The 13,209-nt window shown below is 60.0% G+C and overlaps 1 protein-coding gene across 1 annotated transcript in view; it reads left to right on the forward strand.

Moving 5' to 3' along the window:
* Positions 1–13,209, forward strand: part of KNDC1 (kinase non-catalytic C-lobe domain containing 1) — a 33,353-nt gene continuing 20,144 nt past the window's right edge. The window contains exons 1-9 of the mRNA XM_075533491.1: positions 1–102; positions 5,632–5,830; positions 6,607–6,665; positions 8,196–8,336; positions 8,554–8,671; positions 9,607–10,397; positions 11,359–11,473; positions 12,081–12,152; positions 12,234–12,295. Coding sequence (XP_075389606.1) covers positions 1–102; positions 5,632–5,830; positions 6,607–6,665; positions 8,196–8,336; positions 8,554–8,671; positions 9,607–10,397; positions 11,359–11,473; positions 12,081–12,152; positions 12,234–12,295 — 1,659 coding nt within the window. The remainder of the gene's footprint in view (positions 103–5,631; positions 5,831–6,606; positions 6,666–8,195; positions 8,337–8,553; positions 8,672–9,606; positions 10,398–11,358; positions 11,474–12,080; positions 12,153–12,233; positions 12,296–13,209) is intronic.

Raw genomic sequence — 13,209 nt, forward strand, 5'->3', positions numbered from 1 at the left:
ATGCAGGCCTTGGAGCGGGCCTCGGGGGGCTTCTACGACGAAGACGCCAGAGACCTTGACTTCTACGACTTCCAGCCTCTACCCACGCTACCGGAGGACGAGGTGAGCCCCGCCTGCCCCAGGAGCGCCAGGCAGGTCCTGAAGGAAGAGGGAGCTCCCCCTGCCCATCCCCTCCCCAGGACCGGGGTCCTAGCCATGGGACAGGCACAGAATGGGCCCTACCCACTACCTCTGAGCGGGCTCATCTTCAGTGAGAGGATGGGCGCCAGGGGATGCGGGACGCGGGGGGGGGGGGGGGCGGTAGGGAGTGGTGGGCAGTTGGTCCAGGGGTTGGGCTCCAAGGGATGGGCTCCTGGTGATGACGTGGGGACAGTGACACTGGGTCAGTTTTGACTGGCCCTTGTGCAGCAGGACACACAAAACAACAGATATGATGGAGGGCCACCATCGGGGGATAGGCTCCCAAGGGACACATTGTCCAGCGTCAGTGGCTGTTTCCAGCTAATGGTTGGGGGGAACACCAGGCCTGGCTCCAGGAGGTCACAGCCACCTTCACCAGACACCTGCCCATTGCCTGGGCCAAAAACCCACAGCCAGTGTGCCTGTTTCTCTGGGTTGGATTCTGCCTGGTAGCTTGCTCTAGTGCCCCCATCCCTCACCCAGTGCCCCGCAGACTGTAGTCTGAGGTCAGTCATCAGCTCTGGGGGTAGACAGGAGGGCCCCCAGAGGACACAGCCGTCTCCCAGGCCAGGGGTCCGAACCCGAAGGCCTGTCCAGTTACCCAACAGATGCCCCCTCGTGTGCTACAAGTCTGCAGCTGAGAGCCCCCTCCTCTAAGTTTTTCTGGGTCAACAAAGACCCTCCAAATGGGGACAGGACTGGCCCAAGGCCTGGGGGAGAGTCAGCTGGTTCCCGACAAAGCCCACAGCCATGGCACTCTGAGCTGGGGGCACTGGTTCACTCCCCTGGGTGTGGAGCCTGCTATCCACCACCCCAGCTAGTGCCAGGGCAAAGAAAGCAGCTCTCCCACCCCCACCGTGGCCTGGATCTGGCTCAGGGACAGCTGCAAGGCAGCGAGGCCAGGGGACACACAGACCTGTGGCTGTGCCCGCACCTCCGATGGAGCCTTCAAAACCTCCCCAACAGTCATTTCAACTCCCCCTTCAAACCTGCTTCCCGAGGAACAAGCCAAACCCTAGTGGGTCACAGAGCTGCTCTGTGCCTTGGCCCTGGCCTTAAGGGACCCTCTGTGCCAGGCACAGGGGGTGGGGCTAGCAGCATGGGCATAGCCAGGCCAGTGTCAGCCTAAACCCAGGCCCATGTGGCCCTGAGTGTGGGGCTATCTGGCCACCCTCCTCGGGGGTCCTCTGCTGGTGGGAACGATCCCTGCCTCTGGGCAGGACCTCTGTGGGAAGCGAGTCACAGGGTCAGAGGTTCACAGCCCTCCGGCCACTCCCTGGGGCAAAGAGAGAATGTCTGTTCATGGGGGCTCTCCAGCCTCAGAGATGGGGGATGGGTGGAAGGCTGCTCCGAGTCAGAATTGACTCAGTGGTAGTGGATTTGGGGTGTTTGTTTGGAGAGAGGGAGAGTTATTTTATCCAGCAGCACACAGTGGGGTGGGGGCTCCTTCACTTGGGGCTATAGCAGTAAGTCTGGGGGACCCTGCCCCACCTCGTGTGCCCCTGCTGGGGAAGGCACTGCCCAGGCCTTGCTCGGGGGGGGGGGCGGGGGCAGGAGCACAGTAGCCCAAAAGCTGCTCAGACTGGTCCAACGAGCCACGGTGAGGACTCTGTTCCTTGCAGGAAGGCCACCCTATGTAAGACAAGGCAGGGGGTTTGAGGAGCCTGCAGCACCCCACCCTCTTCCCCCAGCCAGGAAGCTGAGGTCAAAGGGCAGCTCCTGGCACAGCTGACTAGCACTTTAACAGCTAATCATGAAGCAAGATCAAGAAGTAGATGTTGGACACCCCCCCCAGGTCCTCAAAGACCCTCCCTCAGAGCACCCCACGGAGACTCAAGTCACCAGTGTGCAGTTGAGAAGGTGGGGACCTCAGGATGGTCAGGGGGTGCTATGGCCAGGCCAGTGATGGTATAAGGTTGGCAGCAGACATTGGCACCTTCCCCCTGCCAGTTCCTTAGGAAACTGGCTCGAGGGACCCACACTCTGAGCCCCAGGCATCTCCCTAGGCTCACCCACTACAGCTAGTGGTACTGCATAAGCGCCTCTGGCAGCCTGCTGGAGACCCCCAGATTGTACCCCTGCCAGGTGCCTGACCACCTGCAGCTGGGCCAACAGGCAGAGAGATGGGGAGACAGTTCTGTGGGGCTCACAGGATAGGGTGTGGGACCAGGGCTGGAACGTGCCACCAGGCAGGGAGCTGGAGGGCAAGAAAAGCAGCTGGGGGCGGGGGTCACCAAGAAGGACCCACTTGGAGATGAGGATGACACCAGTCAGGCAGTCCTATCCCCAAACCCCAGGGCTAGTGGGATTTCCTCTTCTGTGTGCACATTCCCGGCACCTGCTGTGGACCTGGAGCTAGACCTAGTGGGAGCCTGTCCCTGACCTCAGGAACACTCAGCCCCCAGGGGTGACCTGCAGAGGTAGAGCCACTCCCTCTGCACCCCATGGGCTATTTACAAGCCTTTCCGGAGGGAAGCTAGTGGGTATCTGGAGCATCTGTCAGAGCTTGGTGGGGAATCTATATTAAACGGACTGAGCTGGAGAGGAGCAAGCATATGGTGCCCAGCCAAGGCCTGGGCGTCGAACTGCATGGGGGTAGTCTCAGTGGAGGTGAGAGTCTGTTGGCAAGATGGGGCATGCTTCAAGGTGGCCAACATCAGCTGGCTACAAGTGAGTTCTCAGAGCACGCCAAGTGACTCAGGCTCTGGGACCGAACTCACCAGCTGCGTGCAGGCTTTGTGGGCACAGAGTGCCCTGGCTGGGCTTCCAGAATCTCAGGACAGGGAACAGCCAGCCTCTGAGCACTCTCCTTTCTGCATAGCGGGGGGTGGGTGGTGGGTTTCTGCAAGGCCAGGGCTCTGCCCACCCTGCAGGGAATATGCCTGCTATGGCTTCTAGCTCCTGGTGCCCAGATGGGGACATGGGGGCTGGGCTGGATGGAGCAGTCTATACCCAGGGTGCAGCCTCCACAGTGGGCAGTCTTAGTATGAGGGCAGGGTGGAAAACTGAAGGGTAGGAGGTGTCACACCTCTGGCCTGTGTGCCCTCGTGCATGCTGGGCACATGGTACCTTGGCAGTACAGCTGGCTAGGCAGCGTCTGCTAGAAGCACTGGCCTTGCCATTCCTAGTACGTCCCCTTCCATGTCTTCCATGACCCATTAAGCTCCAGCAAGCAGCCTGAAGCCACACTGTTCTCATCTGACCAGAGCTGGGCCCCTGCACACTGCACCTGCCAGGCAGTGAGGCTCACTCAGGCCGAATCCCAAAGGGTGGGAGTCAGTGTCCATTATGTGGCTGGGATGGGGTATGTCTGCTGGAGCCATGGTGGCCAGACTCCTGACTTCCTCCTCTTCCTGGTCCCTGACCTGACACCTCACCCACCCCAGAAAATGAGCCATGGAATGCAGGAAGAGGGCCCACCTGGCTGAGATCCACGTAGCAGGCAGGGCCAGAGTCTGGAGCCATGGGCCGGGTCTGGCAAGAGGACCCCCTAGAACTTGGCTTCTAAGGGGGGCCCATTGCATTCCTCATCCCCTTTCTGGAAAGGGTATAAGCCAAGTCCACCTTCCCACTATCAGATCCTGGAGGTCAGGGAGCCAGCAGCACTGCAGGTGGAAATTCACCCCTTCTCATGGGAGCCTGTGGGCCCTGGGCTTCCCTGAGAAGGTGAGTGCTCACCCCACCCCCGCCCCCGGCTGTGAGCCCCTACCCTGGGCCCATTCTTGACCTGGTTCCTCTTTGGGCTGCACATGCTTGTCAACAGCTTCTCCAGCAGGCAGCTCCGGAGATGTGGGCCAGGGCCAGCAGGGGATGGGGGTGGGGAGGGGAGTGCAGCCGGTGCAGGCGGCTCTCACCAGGGCAGCCCTCCTGATCTACGCTCCCAGTGACTAGAACCATCCATGTGTGTTGTAGTGTGGTGTGTGTGTATATGCCATGTGTATGCATGTTGTGCGGATATGAACATGTGATTTGTTCGGTGTGCATGTGTGTTGTGTGCCATGTATGCATGTTGTGGGGAGCATGCATGTGTTTGTGCTTATGTGTGTATACTATGTGCATGTGTCTGCTGTATGTGTATATCATGTGGATGGTGCATGTTGTATGCATGTGTACTGTGTGTATGCACTGTATGCAGGCATGTGTTTCATATATGTAAGTGTGCATGTGCATTCCTGTTTCTTGTGTGTGCACATGCCTGTGTGTACAGAACCAAGACCCCTCGAGCTGAGCCTGGAAGCATTCTGAGGAAGGGCGGGACTTTCTGGTCCTGAGGATGCAGGCGGAGGCTCTCTTGGGAGGCTGGGCAGCCAGCCAGGCAAGCCAGGGGTCCTGGATGTAGCCCGCTTCAGTGCTGGTCCTGGATTTGATTCTCTGGGTTTGAGGCACAGTCTGGGGCCCCACTGGGACTCACAGCTCAAGAGACCTGAGACCCTTCATTCTTGGGCCTGAGGAGCCTTCTCCAACCCACATCCAGCCAGGTGCCCCCCGCTCCTCACAAAGAACGGGCTGGAAGGGCTGCAGTGGCTCCCGGCTCAGAGGAGGAAACCACAGGCTGGGATGTGCCCAGCGCCGTCCCCCAGCCCAGTGTCCCACACCCCTGAGCCTGAGCTTGGCCACGCCATGTCCTGAGGAACGCCCCAGGTTCTGGCTGTGTGCGTCTCTGGTTTCACATCCCTTTGGGGCTGTGGGGGTCCTTGCCGCCCAGCACCAGAGGACAACATCCGGGGCCTGGCCCTGGGCTGTATTTGAAGAGTAGTCCTTAGCTGGGTCTCTGCCTCACCCTCACCACCCCCATTTTCATCCCTACACTGGTCCCTCCACCCTGCCCTCCCACTCTCATCCCCACCCTTCAGTCCCCACTCTCCAGGGACTCATCCTCCTGACTGCACCCCCACCCCCACCCCACCCCCATCCGGCTCTGTCTTTCTGCTCTGTAGCTCCCTCCAGGTGGGGTCCATAGGCACGTGTGTAAGTGCATGCGTGCATGCTCACACATGCATATAAACACACCAGGGAGGCGTTCTTCAGCCAGCTGAGGGTCTTGTCCAAATGTCTGTTGCGTGTGAGTGGGAATGTTTGAGCCTGGGGCGGGTGGGAGTGCACGTGTGCAGAAGTAAGCATGTGCCTGTGTTTGTGTTGAGCATGTGGTGCACATGTGTTGACTGAACGTGGCAAGTGCTGGTGTGTCCTGTGTGGTGGACTCACACATGGCTGCATGCACCTGTGTGAGTGGGGGTCTGAGTGCTGGGTTCAGGGTGTGGACAGTCAGTCTAGGAGTGATGCCAGCCACAGCGGCAGCCAACAAACAGCCAGCTTCCATCGCCGCAAGACACACAAGCCTCAAGCCCAGTTCCCAGCACCATGTGCCAGCAATGGCCTCCATGGCCCTGCGGAGTGGCATGCCCCGGGGAGGCCCCCTCGCAGCCGCTCCAGCCCGGCCTGTCTTGGCAGGAGAACGTGTCCCTGGCCGACATCCTCTCCCTGCGGGACAGCGGCCTCCGAGAGCAGGAGGCCTGGGCCGTGTGCCGGGAGTGCTGCCTGTCCATGCGGAGCGTAGCGCACTCGGCCATCTTCCGGACTCTCTGCATCACGCCGGACACGCTGGCCTTCAACACGAGCGGGAACGTGTGCTTCATGGAGCAGCTCAGCGGTCAGCGGACTACGTGGCGGGGCCGGGCGGCGGGGGCAGAGCTGTGGACGAGGGAGAGTGGAATGGGGCTGTGAGCTGGGCGGAGCAGAGCGTGGGGTGGAGGGCAAGGGCAGGGTTGGTGAGGTCGGTAGGTGGAGGGGCTCTAGGTAAGACTAATGGGTGTGGCATGGGGAGGGGATAGGGGTAGAAGGCGAACCTGAGCGGTGTGGGTGGGATGAGCGGGGCACAGGGGCATGGGCAGGGCCAGGGGCTTGGAAGGAGGCAGAGGGATATGAAAGGGGCGGGGCCAAGGGCAGATGGAGAGGTTGTGGGCAGAGCACGGATGGGAAAGAGGAGTGCTGAGGGCGGGAGCACGGATGGGAAAGAGGAGTGCTGAGGGCGGGGTGGGGGTGGAGTTGAGGGTCCCAGGGGCCTCAGGCAGGACGGACTTGGGAGCCAGCGGGTGGCAGCTGCTCCCTGTGCACTGCCTGGGCACGGAGGGCCTAGATGGGAGGAGCCTGCCATTCCTGCAGTGGGCTCCGGTCCCAGCCCCCCCCCACCCCCCCCACCCCCACCCCCGGGAATCTAGCTTCACTCTCCCGCAATCAATGGGGGGTTTGGAATCTCACCTGTCTGCCAGGGAGGGAGGGAGTCTCCCCGGTAAAACCGATTCCCCTCCAACAGGGGGCGATGGGACAGTGGCCAGAACTGGGGGTCACTCTCTGCCCAGCCCTTTCACAACCCCCTCGCTGTGCTTCAGAGCACAGCTGTAAGCAGAGCTCTCTTTTCTTCCCTAGATGACCCTGAGGGTGCCTTTGTTCCCCCAGAGTTTGATGTGACTGGGAACACTTTTGAGGTGAGTGGGACACCTGCACCTGGCAAGGTACTGGCCACCGGGTATGTGGGCCCCCCCAGTGCCTCTCCCACTGGGGGCGACAACTGAGCTGTGCCCACACGGTGCAGCTTGTCACCACGTCGAGCCTGGGGCCTGGAGTGCGGATTCACTACAGCTAATGTAAGGGAAGCACCTCGCTCACTGGTGGGGGCTGGCCTGAGTCCCGGCCCTCCCACACACCTCTCTGCTCCCTGCAGGGATTGGCCTGTCCTGCACAGGGCCAGCTGCTCTGCCGTCTGTCTTTTCCTGTTCCTCCAGGCAGGAGTTCTCCAACATTTTAAGAGTTGAGCAGCTTTTGAGTTTTTACTTGTATGGGTTCTCAAAAAACTAAAACTCACTGAGCCAACCAAGACCAACTCATGTAGGACAGGGTAGAACTGCCCCTGTAGGTTTCCCAAAACTAGCTCTGTATGGGAGTCGAAAGCTTCATCTTTCTCTGGAGGAGCAGCTTATAGAATCCAGCAGCTGACCTTACATTTTGCAGCCCAGCGGTGGCTCTGAAGCCACTATGTCACTGAAGGTATGTGTGTGAGGCCTCTCCCTGCCACCCAGTCAGTGCTGGTTCCAAGTGACCCTCTGGGTTTCCACGGCTGTCAACATCAAGAGGAGAAAGCCCAGTCTTTCTCCCAAGACGCTGCTGGTGGTTTTGAACTGCAGGCCATGCAGATCTCAGCCCAACTCACCACCACACCACTGGGGCTCCTTCAGTAGGCTCTAGTGGGCCATGATGGCAGGAGTCTCTCATGCTCACTGAAAGTTTGGAGGTTCAAGCCCCCCGGAGGTCCCTGGAAGACAGCACAGAACTTGAAGTTTGGCTTTCTGTCCTGCTTGATGTTTTTAATCACCTTTTAAGGTTTCTCACTCAGGAGAACTGAGTGCGCATACTAGACCTATTCCCGGAGCTGGTGGTTTCCTGACTCTGCCCCAGGGGGCACCTTTTGAAGCACATTGCCCGCTTGTCCACTGCCAGTCTAGAGAAAGGCAGCTCACTTGCATGGCTTAATCTTGTACCTGCCAGACTGCTCAATCACTTGACTATCCCCAATCATGTCGCCATGCACTTCGCTTTATTGAACTAATCAAATTCCAGAAGGAAGCATTCTCCCCTCCTGTCTAAATGCTATGCCTCCAGCTCCTCCTCCTCATTGCTATGTGCTGGCTAGGGGCAGCAAGGCACTGGGCAGAGGTGGTGTGACAGTGGCCATCCTGCCCCCCTCCTGCCTCCACATCTGCTCACCGGGAGCCCGTTGTTGGTGTCTACACACAGGCCCAGGACCTGCTGCAGCTCCCGGAGCTGTCGTGTCCCGTGCACGCACTACCAATAGAGAGAATGAGAGGATAAATGGAGCAGGATCCACCAGAACCTTAGAGAAAATCTGGACTTCTCAGTCACTGTGGTTCCCAGAGCCCAGTCGGCCAGTCCCAGAGGGCCGGTGGGGCCAGTCCTTGGCTGGCATTGCCCAGCACTGACTGGAGCCCGGGTCCCTGCAGGGCCACATCTACTCCCTGGGGGCCACGCTGAAGGCAGCCATGGAGTATGTACCTGAGCCTGAGCCCAAGCTGAGCGCCGACCTGGAAGCACTGCTAAACCGGATGCAGGCGGAGAAGCCAGGGGATCGGCCTGCCCTGGAGGTGAGCCATACCCCCCACCCCCACGGATGCTCCCCTGGAACTGGGGGGTGAGCCATCTGGCTCCCCACAAGGTTTCCAGCTGCTCCATGTGTCTGAGATGGGAGGCTGAGTAGATTGTTTGGGGGAGGGGGGTTGCATGCACTCCTTTCTGCATCAGCAAACAGCAGTCCTAGGCGGGAGGGTGTCCTGAGTGGCCTGCACCTGGCCGTGTCCCCAGAGCATCATCGCACTGTGTGAAGAAAGGATGAAGAGCGTGTCCTCCTGTCACCTGTGCTGCAGCCTCTCAGCTGTCGGGAGGAGGGTGCTCTCCATCGAGTCCTTCGGAGCCCTGCAAGGTGAGCGTGCACACATGCACCTGTGCACACACATATGTGCATAAAGGCCTGTCCACAAATACACACATGTACACACACAAGCTCCTGAATAGATCCAGCCACCGATCCACACATATGCACCTACATGTGCACACAAGCTCATCCATGTGTACATAAATGCAGGCCTATGCACACACAGACCTATGCATCTATACACAAGAGCATGTATACATATAGGCCTATGTGCATGCACACACACATATGTACACAGGCAAGTGCACACATGCACACACATGTACACACAGGCATATGCACATATGCAGGCTCATGGTGCTCAGGCACAAACATGTGTACACATCCACAGGCATACAAAGACCTGTGCACACATACCATTCACAGGTATACAGGGATCCATGAACACACATGTACATTCAAGCAAAGACCCATAGATACACACACTTGTGCACATAGATATACTCAGATATCCATATCATCACTTACATACACCCATGAATACAGACACATATACACACAAACACCTAGAAACACAGACCTGTGGATTCACACATGTGCACACTGACATGCACATTCACACACACATGAACATGGATTGCATACTCCAACATGCTGGAGTGGATTGGGGAGTGATACACTGCCATTGTGTGAAGAACAGGCTACAGAGGATGACAGAGAGCTCAGGGCTGACTGTCCCTATGGGGGCCAACTGTGCAGTGGTGACAGACATGCATGTGCTTCCTCAGGGACACCGCTCATTTGCTTGGGCCCAGAGGAAGCCCAGTGGGAAACTCTGTCTGACCTGAGAGAGCCCGCAGGGCCTCACTAATTACTGATGTGCTGATTAATGAGAGAGCAAGTGGCCATCCCTGGGGCTGGCACTGGAGTGGAGGGAGCAGCCAGTACGTGCTCACAGTGGTGAACCTGCTTTCCCCACACAGAGATCAGTGAAAATGCCTGGAGGGGGCGATTTGCACCCAGAAGCTCGGGGTCCAAGGGGCAGAACGGCGAGCGAGGCATCGACCAAGGCCTGCCTGTGGGGGCCTCCAGCAGCCTGGAACAGGAGGCCAGCTGGAGTGGGAGTAGCCGCCCCCCACCCCCAAAGCCCCTGCTCTTAGCACCAGTGAGGAATGGTGAGAGCCCGGACGGGCAGGCACCCTGCTCTGAGCGTCTGGCTGGCCTCCTGCTGGACACAAGGGGGCCCCTAGGAGATCTGGACCATGGCCTGCTTAGGAGGAGCCGCCTGAAGAAGGCAAAGACCTTCCCGAGGCTCCTGGTGGAGGGGCCCGAGGCCAGCCCCCTGTGCCTGTCGCTGACCAGAAGCCAGCTGCCCACATCCTCACTGTTCCCTGCCGCTGACTGCAGGAAGAGCTTGTCTGAGGGGCAGAATGGCTTTGTGGGCTGCAGGGCACTGCCCAAGGACAGACTGTGGCCCGAGGACGAGGCTCAAGGCACGGGGGGCCGCAGGGACAGGCCAGCTGGGACAGGGACTGCTCCAAGCGGTGGCACAGGGCTCGGAGGCCCTAGCCAGGGAGGGACAGCTGACCCCCCTAAAGAGGGGCCCTCAAAGCCAGACAGAGCACTGACCTGCCATGGCCAGGGCCCTGCCAAGGACAGCCTCCTACCTGGTCCCATGGGCCCCAGAGACACAGATGGAGACCCTGGGGCTCTCTGCAGCCTGGTGGGCATTCCAGGAGGAGCTGGTCAGCCAGGAGACGCCGCCCCAGAGCAGGTAGGTGGCTGCCTTCCCACTGGGGATTGGGGTTGGGGTTGGGGAGCCTTATGCTCCGGGTCCTGACGCCCGTGTGGCTATGCCCCCACTGGTCTCAGTTCGGGTGCTGAAGGAAGCCATGGTTGCAGTCTGGATGGCTGTCGCACCCACTCCCCTTATGTTACAGCCTACAGCCCCCCACCCAGGGCTGTTTCATAGTTCTGTGCTTGGTGGGCACATTTGGGTCTCGGGGGTGGGGCGGGGGGGGGTTCAGGGGAATAAGCAGGGGCTTCCTGGGTTAGTCATCCAGCGGGAGCCCAGCAGGAGTCCCGCTAGTCTGTCAGGCGGAGCTGTTTGGCTGGGGCCTGGTTGCTGCTGCTTGGCCATCGGACCTAAACGTCCACCATCCCCAGGCATGACTTCCTTTCCAGTATCTGTGAGCTGCCTCAGCCACTGTCCTGTCCTTGGGGACAGCCCAGAAGTGGGGCTGAGGTCCTCCTGCCCAGGAAGCATTCAGTAGCCCCCTGCCCGGCTCGCCTGCTCCCCTATAAGGAGGTCACCGGGACCCAGATTGGGAGTGGGGGGTGGGGAGAGTGAAGCCAGCCCTGCCTCCTGCCTGGCTCCCCACTAAGGGGGTGAAGTGATCATTGGAGCGAGGGGCTTGAAGGCAGCACCCTCCCCTGAGCTCCCTCAGAGGACACATCCTGGGCCTTTCGGGGCAGGGCCAGCTTCAGGACACCACGCTGACAGCCTGACACAGATGCTGGTGCTAGTGCCACCCTGGCTGTGGGGGGCAGGGACCATGCAGGCAGTGAAGGGAGGCCACTGGCTGCTGGGACCCTCCACACAGCCATGTGCTGGAGCATCCCGAGCCTGCAGCTTCAGACTGGGGAGCAGCCATCAAGCTGAACTCCCTTCCAGTCCAGGGACTGTTTCCTGCTGGGGGCCGGGCCTCCCGGCCTGATCACACCCCTCCCCACAGTGGGTGAGCCTGCAGGAACTCTTGGTGAAGCTTGGCCGGCCCTTCCGGGAGTACGAGCTGTGGGCACTCTGCCACGAGAGTCTGCACACCCTGCAGACCTACATCCAGTTCCCAGGTGCCCACCCTTGCCCGCCCCCATGTCCCGGTGCCCCCCACTGCCACCTGAGGGTGGGGCTATGTCTGACACATGGGCCCAAGATGGCGAAGGGGTGGAGGGGTCAAGGGCATCGGGAAAGGCTCTCACCTCCTTTAAGTCAACAGCCCTACTGTGGCCGCGCCAGGAGCGCCATCCTCAAGGAGGTGAGCACTAGTTACCAATGCCCGGCCATCGGGCGACCCAACGGGTTTTGTCAGGATGGGCGGGGTGGGGAAGGGTGTTGTGGACTCACAGCCATTGGTCACCTGGCCGCCCACTGTCCCCTTGTCATGCTTTAGTCTGTTCCCACTGAGCTCAGAGCACACAGCAGCCATGTGGCCCCCAGGGGTCCCCCCACTGGGCTGGTGAAAGAGGCAGCTGTGTGGGCCCTCCCTGGCCTCTGGGGCAGCTCGGGAACAGAGCCTGTCTCTCAGCCTGCTACCTCTCACGGACTTCACTTCTTTCAGTCTGGGGGCGATGCTGGTGGCTACTGGGGGGAAAGGTGGGGCCCGGGCAGTGTGCCTGGTGGCCCCCAGCCCTAGCCCTCAGGAAAGAAGCCCCTGACTATCACCACCCTGTCCCGCAGCCTACCTGTGCCTGGATTCCGTGCTGGTGGCCAAGGACGGCACTGTGCTCTTCGGGGCACCCCCTGACGACGGTGCGTATGAGGCTCACCAGGGGCTGTGCACCCCAAGTTTGCTGATAGCCAAACTGACCCCAACCTGGGGCCCTCTCTCAGGTGCCTACAATGCGTTCTTCCTGGCCCCCGAAGCTACGAAGGAGCAGCTGGTGACAGAAAAGGTAACAGATCTCCTTGGAACCCCATCACAGCCCCACCTTAGAACCTCGCAGTCCCCCCACCATGGAGGGCAGGTTGAGGGTGGACGGACGAGGTGTCTCGCCCTGGGGGGCGCCCAGCACGCAGCTCTGGCTGGGAGATGACCTTGGGCAGAGGGCCCAGGGAACATGACCAGGTCGTGGCTACCCCAGGATCCTGTGAGGTCTGTGGGCCTCCTGTCCTGCTCGCAGCGCTAACAGCTGGTGGAGGAATCTATCGCTGGATTAAGTTAAACCACCCCAGATGTGACTGGCATTCACAACCAGACCCAGCTTGCGCTTTGGATTGGAAAGAGGAGCAGAGAGCCTGAGAGGCTGAAAGTCAGGAAGGAGGGAGCAGCAGGTCAGGCTGGACAGCGCCGGCTGGGCCCTGGCTCTCTTTTGGTCTCAGATGTGGAGTTAGAGGAGCCAGCCACTCCGAAAGACCAAAGGCTTCAGGGGAAAAGTCCCCAGAGCTTGGAGTCCCTCCTCCCGTGTGTGTGAGTGTGTGTGTGTGTGTGTGTGTGTGTTGGTGGTGGGGAGGGGAAGCATGACATGGAAAGTTGTTTGAGGTGCTGCCTTGCTCAGTGCAGCGGGATGGCTACAGCCCTCCCACTCAGGAAGGGGAGCCTGAGAGAGGGGGCCCTGCCTCTCTTGAGTGGGTCAGACCTCCAGCCGTGGCTGGAGGTCATGGAAGGCAGAGGCATGGGAAGGAGGTTCCCATATCTTGTGGGGATCAAGGAAGAAAAGAGTGCCCAGGGTGGAGGGGGGAGGGCAAAGAAATGTTTCTTAAGGAGAGGGAGACAGGGGGCCCAAGAGAAACCAGCTCACAGTAGCGTAAGGAATGAGCAGCCCAGAGAGACAGAAAATCCAGATTGCCCCTCTCTCCTGCCAAACAC

This window comes from Tenrec ecaudatus, chromosome 16 (assembly GCF_050624435.1).
Source record: "Tenrec ecaudatus isolate mTenEca1 chromosome 16, mTenEca1.hap1, whole genome shotgun sequence".
NCBI classification, from domain to species: domain Eukaryota; kingdom Metazoa; phylum Chordata; class Mammalia; order Afrosoricida; family Tenrecidae; genus Tenrec; species Tenrec ecaudatus.